At 38.5% G+C, this 16924-nt stretch overlaps 1 protein-coding gene across 11 annotated transcripts in view; it reads left to right on the top strand.

The window, feature by feature from the left end:
- Positions 1–16147, top strand: part of LOC108233872 (unconventional myosin-XVIIIa) — an 83092-nt gene extending 66945 nt beyond the window's left edge. For 7 of the 11 annotated variants that reach the window (XM_017412584.3, XM_017412587.3, XM_017412585.3 and 4 more), the window contains 7 exons: positions 1297–1434; positions 3077–3262; positions 3350–3489; positions 4269–4313; positions 8794–8916; positions 9473–10859; positions 15705–15841. In XM_017412584.3, the coding sequence (XP_017268073.1) occupies positions 1297–1434; positions 3077–3262; positions 3350–3489; positions 4269–4313; positions 8794–8916; positions 9473–10844 (2004 nt within the window). In that variant the 3' untranslated portion in view covers positions 10845–10859; positions 15705–15841. Of the gene's footprint in view, positions 1–1296; positions 1435–3076; positions 3263–3349; positions 3490–4268; positions 4314–8793; positions 8917–9472; positions 10860–15704 lie in introns of all 11 variants that reach the window. The other 4 variants (XM_017412594.3, XM_017412586.3, XM_017412592.3 and 1 more) reach the window with 3 other exon arrangements.
- Positions 16148–16924: the final 777 nt, after the last annotated feature.

Raw genomic sequence — 16924 nt, forward strand, 5'->3', positions numbered from 1 at the left:
TGCATTATTTGGTTACTTATATGATTTTTCCTGCTGGAAGTGCTAAAGCTAGCTGCACCTAGCATGTTAAAGATCATACTATGTGAAACTGACAGCATTTTAAAGGTTTATGAAATAGCATTTGCACAAACCACCAAAGGACTTGGAGATTTGAGCTGCTTTCAGACAGCAGCAATCTACTTTTGACTTGGCTGTGTTTGGATTATCCATTAAATTTTCAGTCCTGTCAGACTTAAACTCTCTTTCTACAAAGTGAGGTTGTTCAAAAAACTTTCTACAACAAGTAAGATATAATTGTTCGTAATATTTCCACAGAACTCCACTTCAAAAAGCTTGAAAAAAAAATCCCATTAAGGGTCTACTTGCATGGCTGTCCTTCTGTCTGTGTTAGCCCTGAGATGAACCATTGTTCCTGCTTTTTATCCAATACTTGCTGAAGTAGGACTCGGCTTCCTGCTACTCTGTACAGGATGAAGCGGGTATAGCTGATGAGATGCAGTGGATTAAACAAATACAACCATCTGCTGTAAACAGTGTGTGGCTCAAAGCACAGATCTGAGCTCTTGCTTCTCCCAAACAGCGCATCATTCTTCTGTTTTGTTAAAATATAAGTGTGCCGAAGTCGCTCCATGCTCAGCAATCAGAATATTTCTGGCTACACTTGAGATACACAGCAGGCTGCAAGCCACTGTTAAAGCGTGCCAGAGTAGGCACTGATTGTTATCTAAAGCATCTGACCTTGAAGTGGTTATCTCATTCCCAGTTGGAGGGAAATCTGGCTTCTTTAGTAATATCAAAGGAGAGCGACTGAATCCTCCTTGTCTCAGATGCAGAAGTCCCTCATTAGGTGCCCTGCAGCCTTTCAGGCCAGTTTTATTGTGACGTATCTATCTTCCTTTTATCAGTCATGGGAAAAAAAAGGATTTAGATAGAACAAACGTGCTTTGCATGAAGCTGAAGCCTTTTTCAAAGCCTGTGAAATTACCGTGACTCGCTGTTACTCAGCCTGAACCACAGCTTTTTTTTTTTTTTTTGACCATTTTAGGTAGAATGAGGGCTTATCTTGAACTCATTATTCAGACTGGATGCACCTTATTTATATTTACCAAGACAGAATAAATTAACTCAAAATGGGTGTGAAAGTAAACAGTAATTTATTTTAAGTGCATACACACAACATCAATGCTTCCTCTTGAGGTTTGTTCTCCACACAAAAGAGAGGAAGTGGAAAGGAAAGGTAAAGTAAGAGGAGTTTGGTGAGTAACTGACTGTGTGTGGTGTGTGATATTCTTCCAGCTCCATTCACTACAGAGCCAGTTAGAGTTCCAGGAACAGTCCATGGTGGAGAAATCGCTCGTGAGCCGTCAGGAGGCCAAAATCCGAGAGCTGGAGACCAAGCTGGAGTACGAGAGGACACAGATCAAACGCTTAGAGGTGAGTTTATCCTGCTGGTCTCGTACCGTGAAATAAAAATCACATACGAGTACATAAACATTGTGCATTTATTATTTAGATTTGATAAGAAACAGAAATATAAAGTGAGTACATAGTGTCCCTCTGAGGTTCTGGTTAATGAAGATGAATGAATGAAAAAGAAAGCTACTTTGATTCATCTTTAAATAATATATTTTCATGTTCATATGAAGGCTGTTCATATTAAAAAAATACAGTAAATACCAGTAAATAAATGTAAAGCATCATTCTTCGGCCATCTTGGGTTACAATTTAAATTCAAGTCAGCTTTGAAATTCATTGTGATTTCTGGTTTTATTGATTGTTTAAGTTTTTATTTTACGTCTTGCAGCTTGTATAATGTTATGAGTTTATAAAACCAGTTTAAAAAAATCAAAAAAAGGAGGAAAGCAGACATTCCATTTGTTTCTTTTTTGCCAATACTGCTGATAAAAGTGTACGTTACTAAAGCAGGTAAACATTTTAGGTCTTCATGTGGAAAACAATGGCAGATTGAGCTTAAGAATTGTTATTTCATCCCTACAATTTGTCACATTTACAGAAAATGTGTCAAGCCTTTTAAACATACTTTTTCTCTTTTTAGAGGATATTTATCAATAATATTATTTGTGCATGTGTACAGATTGTTTTTACCCATGATTGCAAACTTATTTTAAGAACAAATAGGAGAAATTGTACTGTTATTTTAACATGACCGGTTTGGGCTATACTAAATAATTAATAATCTTTATCTAAATAATTATGTCTTTTCCTGATTATCACCCACTGCCATGAAAGGTGGGCAATAATGTAATCTCTTGTGTGTGAGTGTGTGTTTATTTTTTGAGTAAGAAAATACAATGCTTCTGATAAACCAGTGGATGAATTTTAATAAAATCCTTAAAAACTAATCACTGGATGTTCATCTACAACTGATTTCCTTTCAGAGTCAACCTCATTCAAGATGGCTACCACAGCTAATCGACCTTAGCAAACACAAATATGGCTATAACTCTGACAGTTTTACAGATATTATGCTTAAGTTTGGTGTGGTAGCAGCTGTGAGTCATCTTTCAAAGTAATGCTACTTTTTAACCTAAATTAAGCTTTAACTAGTCCAAATTTCAATCTCAGATTCATCTCTAATTTTTCTAACTTAAAAATGATAATGTAGATGTCTTCAGCTTTTATTGATGCACACTGAAAATGTAGTTTGAATGTTCTGAATTAAAGTTAAGACAGAGAGCAGCAATGTTCCAGACAATTGTAACTACTGACATTTTTCTGTTGCTGCAGAGCACAACAGGTGGTGTAAAATACAGAGAAACTTTCCTTATTTATGGCATTTTCATATACAGAAACCATTTCTGCATCTTATAACTTAAAAAAAAGCCTTTCTGGCCTTGCATAACAATTTAGAGCCTTTATTCATGTTGGTCAAACCTAAATTACAGGTATATCTATTATGGGAGATGATATCTTGATTAAAACTTTTGACCCTGGCCATTGTAATTATGCATTGACACAATGACATTGCTGATATCTCTAAGATTTGTATTAGTCAGGCTGATAAATGTTAAATCATAAGAGTAAGCTTCACTTATTCCTGTTGACTGCTCTGCAGAGCCTGGTGAGTCGTCTGAAGGAGAACCTCGAAAAGATGACTGAGGAGAAAAACCAACACATCACTGCAGAAAACAGGGAGAAGGACCAGAACAAGCGCATGCAGAGGCAGATGAGGGACATCAAAGAAGAGATGGTAGAGCTGTCCAAAAAGGAGGCGGAGGCAAGCCGGAAGAAGCATGAACTGGTAAGAGTTTAGGTTCTGAGTGACCTCATCAATGTTTACCTTAGCTTAGGTTACAGTACCTCTTCTGTGGTGCCGTTTGTTCACCAGGAAATGGACATTGAGAGCTTAGAGGCAGCAAATCAGAGCTTGCAAGTGGACCTTAAGTTGGCCTTTAAGAGGATAGGGGACCTGCAGGCTGCCATCGAGGACGAGATGGAGAGTGACGACAACGATGACTTAATCAGCAGGTACAGAACAGCTTTAGCACTCTGCAGAAAGAACCGAGCACCGTTTTCACAGCTGACAGTTTGACTTGTCATTCACAAGAAAGTGTGTTAATGACTTCTTTATTCCACTTTAAGGAGAGCTCTTACATGTAAGTTTACTTTTACGGTTTTACTAAGATGCAAAAGGGAACTGAGCCATCATTAATATTTTTTAATTCCAACAGTGCCTTTCATGCTGTGACAAGTCAAACTGTCTTCTGTATAAATATCTGTTCTGTTTGCTTCAGTAGATCCTGTAATGAAATTTCTTTTGGCTCTGCAGTGTAGCTAAAGACTTCAAAAAACAACAAGACCTTCCACTTTTCCTAGTGGGGTGTCAATCATTCCTACATACGTTTCTAACCTCTTTTGTACCGAATGAGTCATACTCTTTTTGTCAGGCTCACAAATGGTTTAATTCAGCCTCCTGCCTCTGATCTCTTGTCTCTTTGCTGGTTTTTCTTGTTTGATTTCTGCCTCCCTCTTTACAGTGGGGTTCAGGGTTATGCTCGCTCTGAACCCAGGGAGGTAAACACCGACTGCTATAATACAGACATCACACAACAACACACAGCGGCTCTGTCTGAGCAGGCAGGAGTTGATTTAACGTTACACAGAACAATGGATGGGTATTTATTTGTGTAAAATGTTTTACTTGGTGTTATGCTATTTTGTCCTCTGTTATTTCTGTCTGTCTCACCTTCACTGTTTCTCCTTTTCTCCTCTCATTCCCTTTTTGGTGTCATCTTCACTTCTGGCAGTTTGCAAGACATGGTGACAAAATATCAGAAAAGAAAGAACAAAACGTGAGAATGGAAAATGCACCCTTTGTTTCTGCCATTGTGTTTGTGGGTTGAATGTTTTTTTCACACTCATTTTTAACCACAGGGGAGAATAATGCAGTATTTTTTTTAATCCTTTTTGTTTTTTTCCCAATAGCCCTGCGAGGAGAAGACAATTTAAATAGATTGGAAAGCAGTGTCTGATAAAAGCCATGTTTAAAGGATGGCCCAATGTTCTGATTTGTTTCTTTTTGTTTCGTGCCAAGTGTCTGAAGGTGCACACAGTCTGCCTCATTGGAGATTTCAGGGCTTGTTTGTTTTATGTTAGATGAAATTGAAACAAGAACAAAAAATCAACCATTATTTTGAATGTCACCCACATTCACTTTAAAAAAAAAATTGCACTTCTTTGGAAAATATTTTCTAGATGACAAAGTGAAGTGAAACAAACTTTAAATGATACTGCTTTATTATCTCTCTATATTTGCATCAAACACTATAATCTGTTACATTTAAAGCTTCATTGCATGTTGGTTATTTTGATCAATAGATCTGAATGCTGCACTCTTCTTAAATAACCTCTCCATCTTTTCCAAAGCGCATGTAAAGCCATATTTTTGCAGCCAATGATGCATTCAGTCCTAAATATAAAATTTTATTTAGGAAATGAATGAAATGGTACAGTATTTACATGTTAAAAGCAATAACAGTGTGTCCTTTACACAAATTTAGTATAGATTTGACTTATAGGTGTTCTGGAGTCTTAAAACCATAATTTGAATATTTTTTAAAGAATGACCTCAGTTTGGGGAAATAGAGTTGAAGTCCAACAGGACTCATGATCTAGTGACTAAACTGATCATAGCCAAGACCAAATTGGATTGCTGTGGTCTAAAAGCAACTCTAGTCTCCCAAATATTCCCACAGTTCATTCAAACACTATGTTATAAGCCCTTTTAGCAGTGTCAGTTTTGCATCACACTGCTGAAAATGCTGAAAGTGCTACAGCTAGCTGCCGCTGCAGCTGTTTCTGCTTGCAAAAAAACTTTAACATTTGATATGAATGACTGCGTTTGATATTGGTCCTGCTCAGACTAGCTGTTAGCTTGTCAGTCTGGTTAGAGTTAAACTCTGTTTCTCTAAGCTGAGGTTGTTTAAAGAGATATCTACAACAGGTAAGATATTAGTTGCTTATAACCTTTTCACTTCAAAAGGGCTGCACTGTTGCTTACAGTTGTGAGTCAGACTAGGAACTATGAAGAAACCATTTAGACTAGATTGGTGCAAATCTATGATACTGCAGCAAATACTTTTTTTTTGTTTGCTCAAAGCTCAGCTGCTTCTTCCTGCATGCGACTGCTCTGCTAACCCTACCTAAATAATAACATCTTAAAAACATTTGCCTTAATTATGAATTTTGCCTTGTCTTGATTTAAAAGTGCTTAGTTACTGCCTGTGAATGTTTTTTTTTTTCCTTTTGGACAAACAAAGTAGTTTTTCTTCAGGTTTTATACACTAAAATTTTTTGTGGGGTCTTATTAAAACCTTTAAATTTTCATCACAACATATTAAATTAATCTCTGGTTCAAAGCACATACTGTTCATCTCCCCTTGATTTAATCTCGAAAATTTCTTTTCCCTATAATATTTTATTTCACCGCTTTGCCTTCTTATATGATCACATTTTCATCAGGGAACCCATGTGTATCAGTCTCCTCTTTTTCATTTTATGCAGCTCACAGAATAGAGCAACGATTTGCCATGTTGACTTAATCACATTTCCTCTCCTTCAGCATCATTGCATTAGCAACATGGATGAGCAGTAATGGAGGAGCTGATTTTTCTTGTAATTATGAAGGGGAAATTTCCAGATGATTTGTGGTGCTTTCTTAATATTTTTTTGCACTCAGTGCTTCAAAACAGTGCTTACAACAGTGAACAGGACTCTTACTTTTATTATTACTGCAGGCACAGATAATGTAAAGTAAATTAGCATTCTCCAGACTGAGTTTCTCCTCACAGCTTGCAGCTTAATATGAATGTTTACATTTTTTTTTTTTACCTTTAGCACAAAGCAAAAAATATACAGGAGTATAAGACTAATTATATCACAGTGTTTTGTTTTGCAAACAACTAGCTTGTGTTCATTAATTAGCAGAAAAGGTTTTATAGTTCTTTTAGTTTGGTGTTTAACTGGTCGTACCGAGCTATTTGAGATTTGGTGCTGAATGTAAGTATTTGTGACAAAGATTTACAACCTGTGCAGGCAAATTGTCAGAAGAGATTAACGTTCACTTCTGAAGTCCTGAGGCCCGTGTATATCCACGAGCCTCTGGACTGGTTAGCTAGCATTGTGGGGGCCAAGGACAAATCGGTTGTGACACCGTTTTTACAGCACTCAATTGCAAGCCGCTTTTTATTCTGCGTGCTTGTATGCGTTAGAGTGAGGTGTGGGGGAGAGAGGACTTTGCCATTGGCTGGTTTCAATTTTAGTAATGTATCACATTAAAAAGTCGCAGCATCACAGAGCTGACAAATGGGCAACATGTGTAATCAACTTGCTAGTATTAATGAGCCCATTATCTTGTTTCTGATGGGCTTTTATCGGCCGTAGTTAATATGCAGAAGTGGAGACAGGGAGTGGAAAATAAAGGGATGACATATAATAGCTGCACGGAGACTGCAAATTTTTGTTTCTTGCCTCATAAAGCACCTCTTAAACTCTGAAATGAAAAAGATTTTAACTGTGGAATGTTTTAACCTGGCCGTTAAGATTCTTTTAGATTATTTTGACTTCCCTCTTTAAAAGGAAAAGATGTTGACCCTTTTAAAATGAGTAAAAGCCATTTTCACCAAAGACTACATGCCCCTTCCCTTTTCTACTTCACAATACTCAAATACCACCACCTCCGCAACCAGCCATCTTGTTTTTAGGCCGACTGTCAAAAAAAAAAAAGGAAGTGAGGAGGGAACATGCTTTGTTGTTTGAGGAAAAATGACTGAATGTGAGTCATAAAGCTTGGGAACAAGATGGGGAGGGGGGTGCTGTTAAGTGCTGTGCAGTGGGAGACCTAGTGTGCATTAAGGCAAGTATTGCGTGTGGTCGAATGATGGAGCCCAGCAGCAGCTCGCCCTGTCATTTTCACACCTCTCGGAACATCGTGTTTGCACCTTGCAAGCATTTTTTGCTCCACGTTCCATGGCTCAGATAGATAAGCTTGTCCACAAAGACAGATCTGTGAAGTGCATCGCTGTTTCTCATTTTTAATGATGGCGAGCGGCGTGTGATATATACAAGGTGAGATTGATGAAATGTGGCTCGTTGAAAATTACTGTAGGTAAGGCTATAAATAATAGCATAGCCAGCCATTAATCAGGGAGAGCTAAAAAATTGCAGATGCTTTCCAACATCACTGTCATCTCCAGTTTGAATATGCAGTCTGTCATCTTGAAACTAAGAAGTATACAGTGCAGAATGGCATTTTCTCTGACAGACCTGAGCATGTTGTCAAGCATACTTCAGGCCTTCAGAGCATATGGGTGTCTGCTATGTGTAAATGCATTCTCACACATAATACAGCCAAGGAAGGGAGCACATGTAGCACTGAGGTTAGAAGCAGCTCAAACAGAACACATTTTTTTCCCCACTCCTCCTAATGTGTTTCAGCAATAGTGACAATATTGACTCAGGCTTTGCCATTTTGCCCTCCTCTTCCCATATAGTTAACCTTTAAGGACAACGAGTTGCATCATTGTTAATATTCACCAGAGATCTGAATGAATGAATCCAAACTGACCTTATCCAGGTGGGATCTGCTGAGCTTTTTCATCATGATCTGGTGGTCTGTGCGTATTGATTGCCATGTCAAGTGCAGAGGCAATGGGGGCTGTCTGGTGGCTCTGCTCCAATACCGATCACCAGGGGCAGAGGACACTCAGCACACATGCTGAACCTACCAAACAAGTTAATTATACCTTCAAGAGTTTTATCTGCATGCTGCACTTTTGCTGGCACACTTGCATTGCACTTGTCTGTTAAAAAAGAGATGTTTAAAAAAGGAAAAAAAGTCTAGAATTTGTTGAAATAGTTCAATCGCAGCTGTTACTTAACTGTAGCCTGTCTGATTTCCCTTGCATCATTAAGCTAACCCCTATTATTATGAGATAAAGAGCGCAACTGTGAAACCCCTGACAGAAGCTTGCAATATGTGACAAGTAACAATTATTTTGCCTTTTCTATGACACAGAATATTCACATAACAAGCATTAAAGTGGAATTTGTTCTGAAAATGTGTTGATTATAAATTGTAAAATAATCCAGTTTAATAAAATAACATCATGAAGAATTAGGAAAACTGTTAAAAATGGTTAATTTGTTTTAAAACATGAGAAGCTACCTCACCTGTCAGACTTAATGTTGTAAAAATACCATATTAAGATGAACGCATTTGTTGATTTTTCACAAACTCCTGCTGTTTATTTTTATTTTTTTTTACCTCCACAGTGGAGGGGATACTGAAACAGATTCAGAAGTGGAGGACCGTGTGGATGGAGTTAAGTCATGGCTTTCGAAGAACAAAGGCTCCGGCAAGACTGTGTCCGATGAAGGAAGTCTTAAGAGCTGCAGGTTAGTCATCGTGCTCTTTTGCATCATGTCTAATGATCATCTAGTGATAAAACTACCCACATTTCATTAGTCTTAAAAAGGCCTACGATTACCTGGGGCGTTGTGCAACAGAAGGACGGGGATCTCATGTGATTAGGTGTCATCTCTCTCTCCCAGTAATCTGTCTAATGACAGGAGGCGGTATGAGGAAGTGGCTGCTGTCACATTTATTGAGGTGGCCTGTGGCCAGTTGGCACGCCTGCCAAATGACGCCTTTGCCTCTGTCAGATAGGTCCTTTCACTAGTTGATTGCCTCACTTTCAGCAATATACTCTGCGCATAACAGCAATGGTCAGAGGTACTATATGTGTTCCCCGTCTCCTGACTGGTTCCAAGGACAAAATGAAATGATTTTTACCCAAACACTTTGCATCATAAAGTGTCAAGATGTCAAAATGTAAAATCTTAGCTACCACAGATCTGTGTTTTGCAAAACCAAAGATTAGAGCTTATTCTTTAAATGTGTTTTTTTCTGCCTATATTCAGTTGGTGACAATTTTATTGCACAACTCTGTAGATATTCAGCAACTGCAGATGCCAAGGAGATGAAAGAAGGTAAGGAGAAGATGAGTGATGGCACTAAAGATGGGAAGGAGGTAGAGCTGAACAGATCAGTGTCTGTCATGAGTTCCCTCAGCTATAGAAAGCGTTCCAACCTCAAGGACTCCATTGGGGGTACAGGAGATGACAGCTCACTGTTCAGCACTCTGAAAGAACAGCCTGACATACCAGATCACACTGCCATTCGTAAAGCCAAGTCAAAGACTGGTGAGCTCCAGGAAGATCGAAGGAAGAGTCAGGATGACGTCGACGATAAGGGTTCTGTCATCTCCCTGGCGTATTCTGAAGCCACCAGCAGAGCCAGAAAGGGCTTGGAGTCTCGCTGGACTTCCCGCAGCAGCCCTGAGTTTGATAAGGAGTCCATGGTGTCCTCTGTGGCTCCCAGCAGGATGTCCACCAGGAGGGGCATGCTGGACATGGATGATGACAATAAGTCAACCATCAGCAGCGTGAGCCGTTCCAGCCCACGTTCACTGCGTCGCAGTACCTCATGGAAAGATGACAAACGCAGCAGCTCTCGCTTGTCTCTTGCTCGCAGCTGTGGCCTCAGTGACTTTGGTCTGCACGTAAATGATGATGATGATGATGGCCAGAGTTTGGCTTTTGGTGAAGGTGGACACTCACCTTACAGTTCTGTTAGTCGCAGCTTCTCCACACCCCCTCAGCCACGTTCTTCTGACAACAATTTGCCGGACACGTCTGACATTAAACCGGTCACTCACAGAAACTACTTGGACCCTGACTTAGAGGCTGCAATTAACGAGGTGCTGAGCTTCAAACCCATTAAGTTCAAGAGAAGCAAACTGGATGAGTCTAGTGATGAGGATGAAAAGAAAGGTCCAGGAACCGAGGACAGTCGGAAGAAGGAAGATGATGAGGCCTTTGGCTCATCAAGCCTGCTTCGATCCTCATCAAGCTTTGCTCAGGATTACGGTGATCGCAAATCCAGCTCCTCCTACAGTCGTAAGGATAAAAAAGCTAAAATCTCCTCATCAGACTCTTCCTCCTCTGATGATGATCGTCACAGCAGGAAGAGTACAAAAGGAAAAAAGGACAAGAAGTCCAAGAAGAAATCCAAGAAAAAACAAAGTGAGTCAGAAGATTCCTCTTCCTCCTCAGAGTCATCAGAGTCCTCCTCTTCTGATTCAGTTATCTCGTATCGGAGTTCCAGTAGTGTTAAAAAGGGCCCAAAACAACAGAGAGATGAGGATGATGAGGATGATGAGCTTGCTGCTCATGGACAATCTAGCAAGAAAGAAGGCAAGAAGAAGCAGAAGAAGATGGATAGCTTGGTGATGAAGTACCTCTACAGGCCTGACAGTGATTGATACCAACACAACAAGGTGATGCTTGGTGCAATAATAACCCAGGAGCCTGACAAAAATAACAGTGGATTTAGGATTTTTCACTCAATATACTAACCTTGTTTGCTGTGTGTGAATGTTCTTATTCTCAATAATCTTTCAGATGCACTAATGTTCCGGAGATAATGATACACTTCTTTCTTCCTTTTTTCTCCTAAAGTCTCATTAGGTAATTAGAGTAGAGCATGCTACTATTTTTGACTGGACCACTTTTCTGACCTTTTTTTTTTTGACTCTTTGCTTGTGTTGATTTGAGTTGAGGTGTTATATGCAGGCATCACAAACTACGCGAGAACAAAGATTACAGAGAGCCCAATTACCACTCAATGACTCTCCCTGTACTCCACGTGTCCTGATTTTCTGTCAGGGCAGTTTGACACGGTCTGCCTGCACCGAGTTGGTACTGTCTGCAGTAGGGATGTGAAGATTAACCAATTCATACCAATTCGTGACACGCACAGCGTGATTGAATTGATAGAGCAGCCTTGAATAGATGCAGTTTTGGGATTAAATCGAGATGCATCAGTTTGTTTACATGTTTGCACCAGAAAATCCATTTTTTTTCATTTTTATTTGAAGAGTCATCAAGCAAGTTTGTTTCTACAGGCATCTGTTGAAACATAGAGTAGATATTTGAAACTGTGGTTATTTCTGTGTATGAACAATAAATTTCCTGTACCACTTGTCTTCTGGTGTCATTTCTGCTATGAGAAGATTTTCTCATTAGAGACGCCTACTGTTTAGGAAGAAAACTGGTGTAAACAGCAATAGACATTTTGAAAAAGTGTTTGGCACCATTGATGGCATAGTTTCAGCACAGTGCAGTGTGTCATCCTGATTGAGTAGATCAACTAATATTACTGAAATATTCCTTTTGTTTTCAGAATCTCACCACAGCTAAACTACTTTACTGTCAGGACTCTTATTTTAATAGTGAGGCTGTTTTTTTAACAGCAGCATGTGAATAGCAGTAAAAGGTTTGATCTTTCTCATTTGTAAGTTATATCTAACTTATTTTTTATTATTTATAATATAGAAAATGCCTTTTTGCTGCTTACTGCTGAGTTACTGAAAGTGTTGAGTGCTTCTTTCTGGTATATTATTTTACTTTTTAATTTTCCTGAGGTCTGATTTGTATTTTATTATTTTTAGGGTTAATCATGAGTCAGGTTTTATGAAAGTGTATGGTGAATTTAACACAAATTGCTAATCAGCCAATCACATCGCAGAAACTCACTGCAGTTTGGCATGATGATGTGGTGAAGATGACTTTGAAGTTCAAACTGGGCATCAGGATGGAAAAGAAAAAATACATACTGACTGACTGGTGTGTTTATTTCAGAAACTGCTGATCCACTGGGGTTTTCATTCACAACCATCTCTAGGGTTTACAGAGAATGGCTCGAAAAAGAGAAAATATCAGTTGTGTGCAAGAAAAAGCCTTGTTCATGTCAGAGGTGAGGTGACAATGGCCAGACTGGTTCGAGATGACAGAAAAGCAACAGAGGCTCAAATAACCACTCAGTACAACCAAGGTCTGCCGAATACCATCTCTGAATGCACAACATTCTGAACCTTGAAGCAGATGTGCTACAGCAACAGAAGACCACACCGGGTGCCACTCCTGTCAGCTAAGAACAGGAAACTGAGGCTACAGTTCACACAGGCTCACCAAAATTGGACAATAAAAGACTGAAAAGACATTGTCTGGTCTGATGAGTCTCTGTAAACCCCAGAGAGTAAATCAGCAGTTTCTGAACTACTAAGAGCAACAACCACACCATGTTCAAAGTTTAACAGGTGGACCATACAATGTGGCCAGTAAGTGTAATTAGTCTTATTAAACAACAAAAAAATCTATATTTTGCTCAACTGTATTGTATTAAATCTGAACTTAATGAATCACCCTGTATTGTGGTTGACAGACAAATCGTATTGTGTCGTACCAATTTTTGCAGCTGATCTATCTTTGAACAATAGTATTATTGGCAGTTCATCAAGATAGATAGATATTGTATTGGCCAAAAACCAAGAGATGCACACCCTTAAACTGCAGTGGAAAACTAAAAATACTAAAAATTAACAAAGCAGCATCAAATTGAGATGCTACAAGATGAATGCAATTTACAAAAATAGAACTAAAATATACAGACAAGCACATTTTTCTGCATTTTTCTTGCTAGATCCCGCTGATTTTTCTTAGCTGTGTAAGTGTCTCCCTGACGCACAAAAGTATACAGTTGTACTGAAAGAAAGATCCTGCAGCCCTAATCTAAACAGGACAGAAACTGTGCCATTCTTATCTGTTATTTTCTTTTTCGTACCATTATATTTGCAAAAATTCTTGCTGTGACTTTGCACAATCTCACATTCTAAACTTTCTACTAACTGCCCACACTTTCCAAGCACTTGCCATATGCTGTCCAGCTACATTGCAGGTTTATACCCAGTGTTGTTTTTGTTAGCTTTTTGCCAATTTTGTCTTGATTTTAAAAAAGTTACCAAGTTGTAATGATAATACCTCATAGATGGCATTTTAGACACACTAGTCATGGCAGTTTTATTTCTAAATGCCGCCGTAAATAACCGCTGCTTCTATTCCTGTTTTGTGATGATAAAAGACATCTCTGCAAATGTGAACATTTCTCTCCAATGTTGTTTGGTGCCGTTCTAAGTACTTAAGTGTTAAGAGAAAGTGTCTGGCTGTGACTTCTCCTCTAGCACAAACAGAGACTGGCAATGAGGCAGACAAAATTACACCAATTTTTCTTTTCACTCGAGGTGTGATATGCCTGTTGAAACTATTTGATGTGAACACTTTGCATCATAATTAAAGTGCCAAAATTAGCTCAGAGCTTCAAAAGCTGTCTATTTTAAGAGGATTTTTTTCCCTGACAGTTTGAGAGTTTTGCGTGTTTCTCAGACGTTAAAATTGCATGACATGGGCTTGGCTGTCCTTGAACGTGGAGAAAAGCTTGTCATTCTTAAACACTGGCCTTTAGTGCTTTTAGGAAAGGTTTTGTAGGTGATTAAGGTTCATAGTGTCCTAATGTCAGCAAAACAATGGGTTTCATCACAGCAGCAATTGCCACTTTCTGGGCACTTTTCTACAACAGTAAAACCAAAATAGTAAATATCAGTGACAAATCTTTCAAGTAAATTGTCCCTTCTTTGAAAGATGAGTCTGACTGTTCAATAATGTATTTTGATTTTCACTTTTTTCTATCTTTTCACATTAAGTTGCACTGCCTTGGAAATTTTGACTTGACGCTAGTGGCTTAAAAATTTCTCATAATGTGCATTTTATCAGGTTTCTTCTAAAGGCTGTGAATTATGAAATTAAAAAAACAAGATGTTTTAGAGCAGGGGTCACCAACAAAGTTTGTTCAGGGACCAATATTTTTCTTTTGTTTCATCCCACTGGCCCGCAGCTGTTGGCAACTAGTTGGTGAGTGGCATTCACGAGGGAGTCTCCAAATAATAATAATAAATAAATAAATAATAATTATGATAAAAACTGGTACAAAGCAGCCTGAGGCAACCTAGATACAATTTAGCACTGTACAGAAAAAAAGGGCACAATTTTCAAAATTCCTTGCTCTATATGTCCCTACATGGCTTGCTGGTTTCGACTCAGAATTTAGTAAGACTGCAATTGAAAGTCTTCTTATTTTCTTGCAAATTTGAGTTGCCAAATAGTCTCTAACAAGCACAGCCTAGTGAGATACTGGTTTAGGAAGACTGTGAAGACCAGCTATTGATGTAGAAAATATTAATAATGAAAATATACTTAATTAGCTTGTTTAGCATTATATCATGCTATGTTTAATGTAATCGTTTTACATATTGTGTTTGTTTTATTTAGGTTTAACATGTTGACTGTCTTGCAAAATAATGGGCAGTTTTCTGAGAAATGACAGTCTGTGATTCTAGAGACCTACTTGCAGGATATTTGTCAGTTTTTATTGTATATTCAGTCTGGATTCTGGTGGGAAATGTTTGCAGAAAACACAAAAGATAATTCATTTGTTGATGGTCAGGGATAAAAAAACCAAAAAGTCACACTCTAGTAATCTCAAATGCAAAGTTGACCTTCAACCACACACACCCCCTATGCCTGTGGGCCCGAAAACACCCGCACACTGGCCAGAAATGGTCCACGAGCCACCATTTGATGATCACTACTACATAGGATGTTTCATATGAGGAATAATTGGGAATCACTTTTAAACAGCAGAGTGACACTTACAGTTGCTAACTGTTGTTTTTTCTGCTTGCAGTCTTCAAAGCGTTATAAGGACAGTCTAATTGAACTCTTTTCCATGAATTAAGTTGCCTTTTAAAGTAAACGCAAAAACTGTTTATTATACCTTGGGTTGTCATGACAACATAGTCGAAAAAAAAAAAGAGCCCCAGTAACAACCTCTAATGAGTGTGGTAGGCACGACGCAAAGTGCTGTAATCTTTTCAACCTTGCAGGAAGTTACCAAGCACATAAACGGCAAATTAATTCTGTTTACTTCCAAACTGCACAAACCTTTTTAATAGTGATTTTATATTCCGCTAAAGCAATGATACTCATGCATGGGAAGTGGATTTTTGTTTCTTATAATTTGTGACACCGACTCACCTATTGAGAGCATGTTGTGCACATAAGGATGTAGTATTTACTGACCGCAGTAAATGCATCTTATTGAGCAGCGTAAGAAGATTATCTTGCAGCTTAAATGCTCTTTTATCGGTGCATGTCTGTCTTTTGTCTCCTCTGTAAGTAGCCATTCGATGATTTAACGGTGTGTCTATATTTGTGTTGACCCCCTGTAGCCCTCCTGTGTACCGGAGACACCTGAGTCTTGGCAGATCTGATGAAGAGGAGGAAGCTGACAGAGACTCCAGCATGCAGTCCCTGAGGCAAAGCAACAGCGACGGCTCATTGATTGAGAGCTCGTCATAGCCCTCAGTCAGATGGCCTTGTTCTTTCACTGACACCAATCACACAAGAGGGACATGCTTCCTTTTCTTTTTTTTTTTTCACCTTACTGTATTACTACTGCCCGCCCAGCAAGGACAAAAAAAGGAGGCACATGAAGAACAAATAATAAATAACATAGCCTGGACCTTTCATCTCGCTTATTATAGTGTACACTTTTATAAGCTGGACGGGATTTTGCTCCCATGGCTAAATTGGGCTTTAGTCAAAACAACAAATCAGGACAGAGGAAAAAAAAAAAAAAGCCAAACTTTCTGCTGCCGCTTTATTTCACAAAGCTTCTTTTCAGGCAAATTTAAGCACTCCAACTCTACACGCCGCTCTGCCAAGAGGATTTAGATAAGCTGCTCCGGCTGGACTTCTTCAAGAAGGTCTGACCAACTATTAAGATTGCGCCTATCTCCTCTCTATTCATGTGGGCCAGCACAGAGGGAGAAATTAGCCCATTTTTCAATTATTTATCTCCACTATAAGTTTATAAGTTTTACATGTGGCCCCTGTTCCGAACTGAGATACCCTTATATGAACAAAGCGATGCTGATCGCTGACATGAAAGTACAAAATTATTTTTGAAAATCCCAAACTGTTTGAACAAAGCTGTTAGATGTTAAAATGTGACCCTTTCTGCACTTGAAATATTAAGAAATTGATTTAAATTTTGATCTAAAAAAAAAATAAATATATATATATATATATATATATATATATATATATATATATATATATTAAGCATAGATACTGTATCTATTAAGACCTTTTTTTTTCCTTTTAAAGCTGTAAGAGAATCACTGATAATGTAAAATGTATGTCGTATTCATGTTTTCTCCTTATCGGTAAGAGGCGCTAGGAGGCTTTTGCGTTTGCTCTTATGTCACAATTCTGGAGTTAAAAGGGAATACATTTGTTTGCTGTCAATATATACGCTTTTCTTGCAGCTTGCTAGATCCAGCAGATGCTAACACGCAGGTATTATTAGTGTATTTTTAGGATGCATCAACCACAGTTCCTTTTAAATGCTGTATCCTTACAGAATCATTCTCCAAATGAGGATGTT

Source organism: Kryptolebias marmoratus, linkage group LG13 (genome assembly GCF_001649575.2).
Source record: "Kryptolebias marmoratus isolate JLee-2015 linkage group LG13, ASM164957v2, whole genome shotgun sequence".
Taxonomy (NCBI): Eukaryota; Metazoa; Chordata; class Actinopteri; order Cyprinodontiformes; family Rivulidae; genus Kryptolebias; species Kryptolebias marmoratus.